Genomic DNA, 13,372 nt, shown 5'->3' on the forward strand with positions numbered 1-13,372 from the left:
TATGAGCCACAGTGAACTCACAGGTGCACCCACCTGCCCTCCACCCCCAGCACCAAACCCACCTGCACGTAATATATGCCTTTGGACTGGGCATACATCATTAAAAAGCAGTAGTCGAGGTTCTGCTTTGTCCTCCACCTGCAAAAGACAAACACAATGAGAGCGCTGCTCTCTCCTGGGATACCAGGCTGCTCAGGGGATCCAGCCAAGGCTGGGTTTAAGCCGGGAAGGTGACGCAGCTCTTGGAAAAGGGGGATGGCATATGGCCTCTCCCTTTTGGTCTCAAACTGGTCAGCTAAGAGTTACTGGAAAACTTAGGGACTTCCAAAATGAACATGATTTGGGTTAAAATGACCCCCTCGTTTGGTGATGGAAACACCGCAGCACAAGGCAAGCCCTGCAAAGCTGGTGCCAGTTCATACCCCCGCTGCCACATCCTTCCAGATCTTGGATAAAGCAAGTTTAAGGGCCATACCTGGCCCTGCAGAAGAGCTTTCCCTGCTGGAGTCAGCTGGGGAGATGCTGCAATTCCTTAAATCAGGGCTTGCTTGTTTTTAAGCTCATTGATTCTTACCTGACTCTTTCCTTGGGGTCCCCAAAGGATTCCCGCAGGTGGGAGAAATCAGGATAGAAATGTGGAGATGGGGAAATTACCTCCAGGAGACCTGAGTGTATTTCCTTTGGGAATCTGAGGGAGAAAAGCAGCAGTAAACAAATACCTCCATGTCTGACATACCATTTCATAGACCAAATTACTGGGTAAACACTGAGCCACAGAACCAAACAAAAAAAATACAGCCTCTAAGATAAAACTTCCCCAGCAGCTAGTGCACTTCCAGGCCCCATCAAAGGATATCAGCAGGGACTGCCACGGAGTTTTAAAGCTGCTCTTTCCCTCCCACAGTCTCTAATAGCCCCACGTTCAGATGCTCTCCCCCAGCACCCCTCCTCCTTCCCGCACACACACAGAGGTCAGCTTGAAAGACCAGCCGTGAGCACCACGTACTCTCTACAGGATTAAATGGACCAGCAGACTGGCGCACCAAAGAAAGGACTTGGTGGCATTACCGGCATTTAGAGATTTTCCAAATGCATCAGTAATTAAAAGCCATTTTGCGGAGATTATGTTATGCATTTCTGATAAGTTACTTAAAACACTGCTGTGCTGTAGTTAGGTCAGCCAGCAGGAATTCTACCTAGTTCCCTTACACTGATAAAATCAGCATCTATTTTCCCTATAATGTGGTTAAGAACCCTTTAAAGAGTCAAACTCAAACAGAAAAAAAGGTCACCCATATGAAAAATAGGTACCTACAACAGCCTTGCAAGCAATACCCAGAGATTACTGTAACTGTGAGAGATAAGCGGGAAAACCAGTTATTTTTATACTGCCTTTTTGAGAACATTCGGTGCAAGGCTGATTTCCTTTGTTTGTGCAGAGCCTGGAGGACTGGAGATGGGGCAGAGGGAGACAAAGCCACGAAATTGCCAAAAACTTCTCACTTATTTTTCCCTTCCTTATTCCCTCCTTGAGACTTGCAAGATTTTCAGCTAACATTTTCAAATCTTCCCCTCCTCAGGCAGCAGTGAAACAGAAGCTTCTCACTGAGCTGACAAAACCTGTACTGAAGCAGTGACGGCTTTCTTGCTCCTGCGATATGAGCTCTGCCTGCCCTGGCCCCACACCACCTCAATTCAATTTGGAAGAAAAATAATTTCAGTGAATCAGGGAAGGGCAGGAGGCACTGGAGAGGGGGACAGTGAGAAATCAAATCATTAAGTCAATTAAAGTTTCAAGCCTTCTACGCAGAGGCACTCTCTGCAGCAGCGCCCAGTAATTTCATCAGGACCCATCGGACAATCAGTCCATTATCCCCCGATAAGTGCGTCCTCCTGCCAGCAGGCAGAAGGAGGGGAACTCTGCCAGCTCCTGCACAGCAAGATGGAGGGCTCTGTTCGAGCTCTTCTGCAAGTGCCCGGGAACACAACCCTCCCCGCACACGTCCCAGCCCCTCTCCCATCATTGGCTCCGGGACGTGGGGCGCCGGGAGGATGTGCTGCCCTTTCACATCTCCTTCTTATGGCGACTGCGGTCCTCTGGAAACGTGCAATCGCAGGAGCTGCATGGGAGTCACAGCCTCTTCTCTCACCACCTTTTTTTTTGCCTCCGAGCTCTGATGCTGTTAACGCCTGGACTGGCTCATGGTTAATAATCCATCACCGGCTTCTGCTTAAACAGCCACAGATGAAGCTGCAAAAGCCACTAAGACTCCTGGACATAAATAGCAGCTAGCATGAGAGACAAATGTAACTAGCGCCTAGAACAAGGGAAAAACAAACAGGCTGGAGCAGGAAGAAAAATGGATCACGGATTTTAAAGCCAAATAAGGCAGGAGCATTTGGGTGTGATTACCACGCTGCCCAGTTGCTCTGACTCTGCAGAGCAGGTAGAGGGCTGCACTAGACACAGAAACAATTGCCAGGATCACTGGAAATCTAAATAATCCATCTTCTCACAACACCACAGGACAGAAAGAGCAAAATGAAATGGCCTGACTGTGTGTGTTAAATACTGCGAGCACAAAGGAGCCTACTGGAAGCTACATATGGGATGCATTTTAGAACAAGCAGAAAGTGGAAGCGGCAATAGCAAAGACAGCCCAGAGTTTAAGAACTGAAAAACAAACAACAAAAAAAAAACCCCAAAAGGGAAGCAGAGAAGTGTGTATTTTCTCCTTAATGAAGCCATTTGCTGGCCTCACTACAGGCACAGGCCATACCACCGTAGTCATTTGGAAGTGCTTACAAGTTTTTGATATTTTCTGCCACTCCAGCTGTGTACTGCGGATCTGTCTGAAAACAAAAGATAAACAGTGTTAGATCCTTCAGCCTCAGCCTGTGCTCCCTGTGGCTCAGAAATCACCTTGAACACACTCCAGGGGTACTGTCTCCTTCATGTCTCCTTTTATCCAGTTTAACCGCTCTCCCCATTCTGACAGACTCCTGGACCCTCTTTTGTGGTCAGTGTTAACCAAAGGCATCACACACCAAACTCCACCCCAAAGGACTCAAGACCCTGCACGTCTTCCCCACCTGCTCCCCTGGCACTTTTGTCCCTGCCAGCGCCAAGCATTTGCATAAAGTGTTAACTTCTGGGCTATTTATTTTTTTTCTCTAAACACGCTGGCTTTCATCCAAGTGAATACTCTTGGCAGAAAAGGATCTCCACCCCTTTTGTGAAAAAGAGGGGTCTATTTATAAGCATGTATTTTTCATTTCAGGTTCATTTCAATGCTTTTCTTCCTAAAAAAATAGTTTGTTCCCACAATGAACCTGGCTACCCGTAACAGTTGGGAGGCAAAGGTCAGCAGTGCTGCACGCCGCTATCTCCAGGCAAGATAAGTGCAAACACAGGGACAGGCACCGAACAGAAGGCATCTGCACAGTGACCGGGAAAACAGAATCCAAGAACAAAGGGCAGGGGACCCAGGAGTAAAAACTGTGCCTGTTTCCTGGTGGTAACATTGTTTTGGGTGGTTGTACAGATCATGGAACTGCGTGTCCCCGGTGGATCTGCAGACACAGAATCGCAGAAGCCGGGACTGGCTGTCGCTGCGCTCAGCGCCAGGCAGAGGTGAGAAGTGAGATGCCGGGAATGTGTGTCACAAGTTGAGGACAGTGCTCCCATGCTGGAACGGTGACAAGGCAGGGTTTTCTCAACAGGAAAAAGGTCCCTTTCCCAAACAGGGCTCAGGCTCCCGGTGCTGGACCGATTTCTTACCCTGACGCTGCCAAGAAAACAGCAGCGGAAAAAACAAAGGCAGGAAAGATGCTCTTGGCTTTGGGAGCAAACATGCAGCTCCTCTCCAAGCGCCCGGCTGCCACCAAAACGTCAGGTTGGTGACAGCGGAGCTGGCCAGCTTGCCCCGGGGCTCCCCTCCACCAGCCAAGGGGCCCTTGGCATTCCCAGGCAGCCCAGCCACTGTGGTGGTTAGTGGTGGCACTCAGAAATGAGAAGTCCCCATCCCAAAAAGGACATTCAGTTGCTCCACTGTTGTCCTGAGTCTCCGGATTACCCAGCTCCAGGTTCATACCACCCTCTCCACTATTTTCACTTTATCCTGTGCCTGAGGAGCCCTAACAAGCAACGCCACGGGCAGTACATCCAGAAACTCCTTGGGAAGAGGCAGAGCAGGCACAGCGGTGGCTGACACTTGCACGGAAGGAGGATGTTGTGTAGCTACAAGAGCAAGCTTGGCAAGAGAGGACAGTGACAGCAGCGATCTGCAACAGCTACCATTGCTGTTACTGGGATATGGCAGTGTGCTCCTGCACTTCACGGTATCAGAATTAATTTATTTGTTGTTCACTTCCTTCGTCAATGGTACACATGGAAAGTCAGGAAGCTGCCATCACAGCGTGCACCCTATTTTCAAGTCAGCTAAAAGAGATATTACTGCAGTCCAAAACAGGAGGTGTTTTTGGTCAAGTTGCTTAAAACCTCTCATGCTTTAACTCACCCGCTGTGAAAACAGCCATCAAACCTGTCCTGGCTCAAAGGGAAATGACAGCCAGGACCAAACCTCATCCCGGGCACTTTCGGCTGCACCCATCTGTGCCCACTTTCTCCTTGTACAAAACACCAGCCACAGTCCTGAAGGCTACTCCAAATGTCAATGGGTAAACAGGCATTAAACCCAGACATTTATCTTTGTTCTGCTCCCAGTAACATGCTACTGAGGTTTATCTTTCTCACTGGATTTCTGGAAATTAAGACAAATGCACTTCAGGCTCAAGAAAATAATCCTGAGGGGAAAGCCATGGAGAAAAATAACTATCTAAACCCATAGATAAAGCAGCTCCTGAGGATTAATGTATCAAGGTTTTTTTAGCCCTTCGATTCTACAACTGATTCTGGGCTCCAGACACCAGGAGGAAGAGGCATATCAGTCTCAGTCCCAAATCAGCGGGCTCCTGGGTTTTGAGAGGGGGTTAGTGCTGTCTTACAGGTATGTGGAGAAACAAAACTGCTTCAGGAGCAGGTCTCAGAGTTCCCCTAGACATGGCCACGGGGCTGCTCCAGCACATTTTGGGAATAACCACTCAAGCACCCTACAAGAGCCATCACAATTTACATCAGAAAGGCAACTGCATGTGCTGCACGTTTGCCTGCTCACATCCTGACTCTCTCTGGCCCAACTGGTGTTTCATTTTGAGCAGGACACACCTAATGAGGTGGGTGTCAGTCCCAAGTAACAAGTGACAGGATGAGAGCAATCAGCCTCAAGTTGTGCCAGGGGAAGTTTAGAGTGGGTATTAGACAAAATTTCTTCACTGAAAGGATTATAAAGCACTGGAACAGGCTGCTCAGGGAAGTGGTTGAGTCACCACCCCTGGAGTTATTTAAAAGAGTTAGGGACATGGTTTAGTGGTGGACTTGGCAGTGGTAGGTTTACAGTCAGACCCGATGATCTTAAAGGTCTTTTCCAACCTCAATGATTCTATGATTCTATGATGATCCTGGTTGGACAGCAGCCCAAGGCTGGGCTTATCTGCCCTAGCAAGCGGCAGAGTTGGCCTCCAGATGAGCAGCTGTCCTGTGGCACCGACTTTGGCAGAGAGCGGGACGGGATGGGGGCCAGGGGAATGGTGTAAACAGGCAAAGCTCTGTCTTACCTCAGCGATGAGGACGACGATGACGGAGTCCTCCTTCTCCTGCTGAGTAAGCTCTGAGATGAGGGAGTTGAGGGTGTCGGTGAGGTAGGAATGCACCTCCCGCTTCACGCTGGGGATTCCCATCACGACGGACACTGCCCAGGGCCACGGAGAGATTTTAGAGAGGGGGGGTGTGCTGGGACAAGTCACTTCACTCCCACGACCACCTCATGGTTCACCTGCTCGGTGCCACACTCCATCATTAAAAACCAGAAGTGATCAGCTGGTTGGTGGGTTCCTGGGCTACATAGGGTTCCCATACTCCTGTCCCCCAGCCCAGTACCAACCAGCAGCACCCCAGTGCACTAGGCTGGCAGGGCACCCATGGCAGTCAGATAGGCTCTTTCTTTTCTCCCTGAAAGACTGATGTCTAAGGAAACACCCAAACCCTCTCCTTCTCCTAAGGGCCTTTTCAGCCTGTGAACAGCAACTTCAAGACCACAATTGTTCTCCAAACCCTTCCAATGGCCAAAAACATCTCAGTTTAGGAGGGTCAGGTCAGGTCTTTGGCTTTGGGTTGGGATTTGGGAGCAGGGGGGGAATCGTCTAGTAACCAAAGTCTTATTCCAGATGAGATTTGTCTCCTAAGATGGGTTAGAGTCTCCATGAAGTGCCCTGCTTTCATCTGACCACCTTCCAGGCAAAGTCTAGAGCACTCTGGAGATGGAAAGCAGCAAAAAACATCTGGCAGAAGCATCAAGAACATTTTAGTGCCAGTCAAGAGCACAGACAGCAGTCCCCCATAGACTTGCAGACGTGACATGGCTTACCCACCCCACGTGTCACAACACCAAGGAAGCTTGCATGAGGCATGCAGCCGTTCCTCCAGTCCTGTTCATATGCATACCACAGCCAGGCCCGGAGGAAAGGGGAGGGACAGGCACCAAGGTGAGGAAGAGCACCAGAAGCAGCACTAATTCCCATTTACCTCCAGTGCGCCCCTGTCCCACATGCACGGCTGGCTGCAGACTGTTCTCCTTTGACAGCAAATGTGGCAAATGATGGAAGATGGTGGGAAGGTGCAGCACATTCTTGTTGGTGATATTCCAGAGTTTTAACTTGGTTTCGTCTTAAAAAGGAAAAGGGAATCAATTGGAAGGCATGGTAGATACGAAGAGACTGCAAGGCGAAAAGCCTTTTTAGAGCAGCCTGGCCACCCGAGACTACTGCTGGGTTATAAAAAATCAGGCCAACCTTTAACATGCTACGACAAACCCAATTAAAGTTCAGCAGGAGCCATGAGGGCCTTAAAGAAGTCCCAAAATATTTGGGAAGGAGCAGGGAGAATGAAGATCAAATGAAGGTCAAATCGGATCTTTTTGCAGAGATCCAATTTTCTTCAACTGAGAAACTTAAAAAAAAAAAAACCAACAAATAAATTGGCAGGGGGTGCTCAGCCAGCCTAACTCCTTCCTCCCCCCTCTCTTCAGATACCCATTTTCCATATGGATTCAATATAGCCATAGGAAAAGGCATGTACGACTTGCAAGAAAAAAATCCAAACTTGTAAGCAAGCAAATTGGCAAATAGCCTCGGCAGAGGCAAATCTCAATGTTTAATGATGCAGATGCACCTCTAATTAAACAGGAGTTTAAGAGTTCCCAAGTCCCTCTGAACTCTACAATTTGCTTGCGCCGGGGGAGAGAAGAGCACGTCCTGTCCGCAGCCCTGCACACACGCACACACACGCACACCTCTCTACCTCCTCATTAGCAACTGCTTCAAAACAGCCCGAGATCCTCAACTTCTCTGTTTATTCACCAGATAAGCTGCTCCAGGTCCGGTTTATATCCCGCAGGGCCTGCTTCTCCGAGATCGCTCTCTTGATCTCCTCCAGGACCAGGTTGAGCTCCTTCGAGCGCTTCAGGCTCTCCTGCTCGGCTGCGTGCAGTCGGTCCCGGAGGGCAAGAAACTCCCGCTGGTAGATGTCCACAACGTCACCTGCAGATGGAAGAGAAAGAAGCTTTCTCCTCTGCGCAATGAAGGGTTTCAAGTCACAAAAGCAATGCCCATCATGCATACCTCTCTTACCTCCACAATCCTTAAAACATGGATTTAGGGAGCTGTGGTCCAGCCTGCACCCATCGGTGAGAGGGCTGGAGCTTAAGTTGCAGAACTACAATAAAAAAGCTACTCCCATTTTTCTCTTTAATTTGGGTTTCCAGGTCATGCAGAAATATGACCTGGTTCTCTGTGACCAAAGCACACAGCAAAAAATAAGTTGCATGGCAGATCTTCTTCACTATAGACTTGGAAAAGGAGAGTCAGCTGCTGGCATTAATTTTACAAGCAATATTCTGCATCTCCCTCTAGCTCCAGAAGTTTAGGTGTGTGATGGTGATCACCGGAGTGAGCAGCAGGGAACCGGAGTCAAGTGAAAAAGAACAGAAAGCTCTGGTGCTGATGGCCTGTTAAAGCCATGACAAACCCAAGGAATATCAACATTTTGAATCGCCTTGCTCCTTGCTTTGTTTCCTTGTGGCACACAAAGGAGTTTTAAGAGCACATGTCAAAGGGTGTTCAAGTGGGTAATTTCGGAGAAACCCCAGACAGCATCTCGAAGGCCTTCTCCTGGAAGAGTCTCCCAAATTCTAACGGCCAAAAGGGATTTGGGGAATCTAACCTCTCCAAAACACAGTAGGATAAAGAATATCACATGCAAATAGCTGCGTGGATGCTTATATAAATGCAAGTGTTTGGATACACACCTTAAGGATGCATTATAAATGCAATATATAAAAAAGAAACTTTTGATAAGGTAATAAAGCTTTTTATTTTGAAATAACATCACCATGCCCTTTTTAAGCAATAAAACTATTGAGAGCCTTCAGTCAGAACTAACTATACAATAGCTGGGAGTGGAATTGGTTAGCCATTAATGAACTTTCCCAGGCTGTTTTTTACCGCATTATTAATGAAACTACTCATTAAAAATACACTTTTATCTGTGATCACTCATGTGTTTTCAGTTAAGGCTATAACTCACAGGACTACACCCAAACCAGATTTATCCACTGAATAGTAGACCCTTAGCCCAAACACGACCAGGAGAGTCAGTGACCAAAAATACTGAACTGGAACTTCCTAACATAGATGCACTGACTGCATCGACAACATCTATTTTAGGGTCCATAAAGAAAAAGGAATTTTGAAGATCAGACATACCCAGCTCCAAAGCACAGAGTTTCCAAGACAACAGTGCTTCCCAGTCCAGCTCCCAGGACTGATTTTGCTGAGGAAAAGTTTTCCCCATGGGGTCTCTTCTCCCAAGAAAACGTTCTTAAAGACTCACTGCTTCAACACGAGGGACCTCCCCAAGGCAGTCTGGCTCCTATTAACCTTTCAGCACTATTTTCAAAGCCACTGGCACATGTGGAGGGAGCAGAGGAAGTTACACCCATTTGATTACTCCATCCATCTGACAACACGTTATTCAGAGAAAGTTGAGGGATAGACATAAACAAGACCAGTCCTTCCTTTTTCCTGTGCAGTGCCGCTTGCTTTCCACTCCCATCGAGAAAACATTTTAAAACTAGCAGAAAAACAGGTTAACACCCAGCTTTGGGAGCTGCCATGGGAATTCACAGGAGGATGTCAGGCTTTAAACTGACACCACCATGAGCTAGACCTCTACCTGCCGGTACCTCTCAGACACAAGAATAAACCTTCCAGCTTCCCAGTACTCTAGATTATAAATTTTCCTACCTGTACATTTTATGAGCTGAATCTGTGAATACCAGCAAGGAACAAGTCTCACCTTCTGGTTTTGCATGACATGATGGCAGGAACTGTGCTTGTGCAAGGCTGGAAGCATTTGGCTCTCGGCATACCAGGAGGTTACTATCCCGTGAAGGCTAACAAAGCCAAATCACAGCTAAAGGCTGCCATTAGATCTTGTTCTGCAATACCTGGAGCAGAGTAAAGGCAAGGCTTTGCACTTAATGGCTTTTTCCAGAGCACTGCACTTCATTTGTGTCAGATTTAGAAGGGAAATGTCACTGATTATTCAGTCACTAATGACCCGCCCGCCAAAGCCAAGAGCTGTACTTTTCATTAGACTGCAATGGTGATGTGCAGTCAACCATTTGCTGCTTTTCTGGCTAATGGTTGGAAGTGAAATTGTATTTGTTTCCATGGCTCTTGTCCTATGATGTCTTCGTAGGCTTTCCATTCTTTAATTAAAATTTCATGAAATTTAAAAGCTGATCGATCGTGACCAGTTCCGGTGACAGCTTGAACAGTCTGAGACAAAGCCCAAGATGGGCGTACAGTTTCCCATGAATTTCCAGTAATGCCATTTTGCACTCGTCAGTCTGCAATGACACATGGATGCAGATCTGCCATCCTCACAAAAACCCTCAGCTGCTCAGCCAGGGAGGGCTCTGGAAAGCCACGAAGGGCAGCAGGAGATAAGGCGGGGGGGGAAATGGCTCCCCTCTCTAAAAGCAAGGTTGGGCACAGAAGTGAATTGCTGCTAATTAGGCTGAACAAATTTTTCAGCTAGTGTCAGTTCAGCACAGATCCTTTACTTACCTTTCAAAGCAGCAGCACTCCCTATCTACATATTTATTGTATTTCCTCCCAGCACAAGACAGCAGAGCTCTTAAAATATCCCCAGACTCAAGCACTGCAGGACAAAAACTCCTAGCTATATTAAAAAAACCTCAGCTTACTTTTTCTTGAGAGATAACACATTGCTTCAGGCTTAAAATACACTGGTTTAATAAAGAAAGAAAGTCAGTGTTAGATGACAGTCTGCAGGACAGACCTGGGAGACCAAAAACCCGCTTGAACAGGGACTTGCAGTATTTGCAGCACACATTGTGCATACCCAGTGCCCTGCAAATAGCACGTTTCACACCTTGCCTTGCCTCATTTTTGCACTCCACCGTCCTTCCCAAGTCGTCTTTGGAAACCTGGCTGTAAGGCTCCAAGCGTGCATGGAGCAGCCTCGCACACGCCGGCTCTCTGCAGCCCCGAGAAGGCAGCGCTGGGCACAGCTGTGCACCGGCCGCCATCTGTCCACCCCGGCGCTCACCGGAGCAGATCTGGGGGTGCATCCCTGGAGAGGGGAGCAGCCTGCGGCGGAGGGACAGTGGCTGTAGGAAGTATCTGGCTGAGCATCGTTCACCGACCGACAACTCCCCTCTCTGCTCCCTTCTCTCGCCCTGGCTGTGTCCGGCCGCAGCTGCCCAGCTTCGTTTTTTTAGCTGGGGCCTCCAGCTGAGATCCCTGCACTGGGTTGGGTGAGTAACGACACAAACTGGTGGTGAAGCAGCAGGCAGGGACAGCTTGACTGGGCTCCCCTCCCGGCAGCTGGGATGCAGTGGTGCACAGAGGACGGGCACTCGCTGGTGGGGCTCACAGGCTGCTCCCCACGAGCCTCATGTGGGGTCTGCCCAGTTCATCTCTTGCAGCCTCCCCAAAGGCTTTCCTCCACCCAAGACAGCATCCGTTTAATAAAAAGTATTTCTCTGTGATGGAGAATTCTGTGGCTTCGTTCTTATTTAAGTGACTATTAAGTGCAAACCATGCTTGCTAGCAGAGGTGAGGGCTGGGACATCTGTGTCCACTGTTTATCCATTTTCAGTTTTTGAGTGAAAGCAAAATACCTAATCTGATCCTAAACCAGCAGATGGGCGCAAAATCAGACCAGTACCAATACAACCCCCACTCTGAAATCTCACACAGTCATCCATATATATATATCTCTACATATACAGTCAGGAATGTTGTAATTCTCTATTCTGCATCAGTCTTTCAAATCACAGTCCAACCTCCCAGGGAGCCTGTGGTGCATTTTAAACATGTCCGTATTTCAGGACCAATTACTTTTGGTTTTGTTCTCCGCAGATAACCTCTCCCAGCAGAGTGGACCCATGGCCAAAGCCAGAGATTTCCCTCCAATTCAATCTTTTCAAAAGCGAATGCAAAGTCTTTGCTAGCTGGATTTGCTTCTCATTAGGAAGACTTTCAAGAGACTTTGTTTAAAAACTAAAAAAAAAAAAACCCCAAACCTCTAAACCATTTATCTTTATAAAATCTTGGCTTCAAGAGCACAACTGCACCTTTTGACCCATCTGCTGCAAGAGTTTCCAGTGCCAAAAGAGCCGAAAAAAAGTGCAGTCCCCAGTTCACCACACAAATGGAGTTGGACCAGAACACTAAACTGCCTATAGAAATTTTCTCTGCGATGACTATTCTCCTTTGTTTTATTTAAAGCATCCCTTTAATAAATAACCGTTCTCCCTCCAGGATTTGCAAGGGCCTGGGGGGACTCCTGAGCACACAAACAACCCCCTCCCCACGCTACAGCATCTATGTTATCCAAAAATGCAACCAGTGAAGCACGGGGAGCCAGGCTGGCGAGCCATCCCACCCCAGCTCGCCACCGTCCCCATCCCAGCCAGGCGCCTGCACTGCCCACGCCTGGCTTTGTCCCCAGCCATTTACAGGAGCTCTTGGAGTTAGATGATGACCAAGGATTTTTTTTTTTAATGTTTTGATGTTTAATGATTTATATAACGCTGGCACCACTCCACACATTACACTCTAGATTGCCCTGATTGAATCGCAACATTCATTAAGTATTTTGCTAACAGAATTTCACCAGACCATTAAAATGAATGTAAGGAGTTACCATGCCATATCAGTGAATTAAATTCAGCTCCTGAGATGCAAAAAAGGTTAGTTCTGCTTTACTTGGAAATCTGATGGCTAGTGTAGCACACGGATGTTAGGCAGTACACACAGGTACACAGGAATCGGCAATAACTCTACAATAAACATTTTATACCATTACAAGCAAAATACTGCCCTTTGCTTACTTGGCTGTAGAAGGAAGAGACCAGCTTTAGAGACTCACGATAAACAAAACCCCAAAGCACCCCCCAAAAACCAACAGGGAAGTGACTCTGCTGGGGTATGTGGAGCTACAGGTAAGTTGTGACAGTAAAAGTACTGTCTTAAGTAGCAGAAAGAAAAGAGAGGATAGTTCAGCATCCAAAATACCCCTCAAAAGTCACTGCCCTTGCCAGGATGAAGATTCAGCAGGTCTTTTCCTTCAAATCTAAAGAAACACTAACTAAGCTCCTGTAAGATGAGCAAGAGGTGAGATACATCATCTCCTTTTCCATGAGCCAGCAGACCATTGTTCCCAGTGTTAGACTTATCTTTTAAAATCATAACTATTTTGGCAGCTTAGGATATATGGAGCCAGGGAGACCTTGGTTTGCCTTAAGGAACTGAGCACCAAGACATGCCAAGCAACAAATCAAACAGAGTCAAGGCCAGATTTCAGGGAGCATTTGTTATCTGGCAGGGTGGACCTCCCAAAAGGCTCCAGCGGTTGCAACGACCCTGCTGGGGGCTGATTCATCCCCACAGAAAGAAAGAGCATTTCAGCAGTGCCATCACCAGCAAACACAGATGCTTTATTCAGTAAACATTATGTGACATTTACAGCTCCACTGCGTCCCAAACCCATGGATACTGAATCAAAACAGATATTTTCTAGACTCTGCTTATAAAAAATACACTTTGAGTTTCTTCATTATAAGTTTCTTTAAACTTTTTTTAAAGAAAAAAAGGTTTTATTTAAAGAAACTTCTCAAGTTTCTTTATTATATTATGTTGTAATTTGTGGTTAGCACCAAGA

The 13,372-nt window shown here is 47.3% G+C and overlaps 1 protein-coding gene across 1 annotated transcript in view; it reads right to left on the reverse strand.

The window, feature by feature from the left end:
• MGAT4B (alpha-1,3-mannosyl-glycoprotein 4-beta-N-acetylglucosaminyltransferase B) overlaps positions 1-13,372 on the reverse strand; it is a 51,716-nt gene that overhangs the window by 8,742 nt on the left and 29,602 nt on the right. Inside the window, exons 2-7 of the mRNA XM_074838167.1 lie at positions 7,477-7,656; positions 6,644-6,784; positions 5,677-5,810; positions 2,807-2,853; positions 575-688; positions 63-138 (exon numbers count right to left, since the gene is read on the reverse strand). Coding sequence (XP_074694268.1) covers positions 63-138; positions 575-688; positions 2,807-2,853; positions 5,677-5,810; positions 6,644-6,784; positions 7,477-7,656 — 692 coding nt within the window. The remainder of the gene's footprint in view (positions 1-62; positions 139-574; positions 689-2,806; positions 2,854-5,676; positions 5,811-6,643; positions 6,785-7,476; positions 7,657-13,372) is intronic.

The sequence above is a fragment of the Strix aluco genome, chromosome 13, assembly GCF_031877795.1.
Source record: "Strix aluco isolate bStrAlu1 chromosome 13, bStrAlu1.hap1, whole genome shotgun sequence".
NCBI lineage: Eukaryota > Metazoa > Chordata > Aves > Strigiformes > Strigidae > Strix > Strix aluco.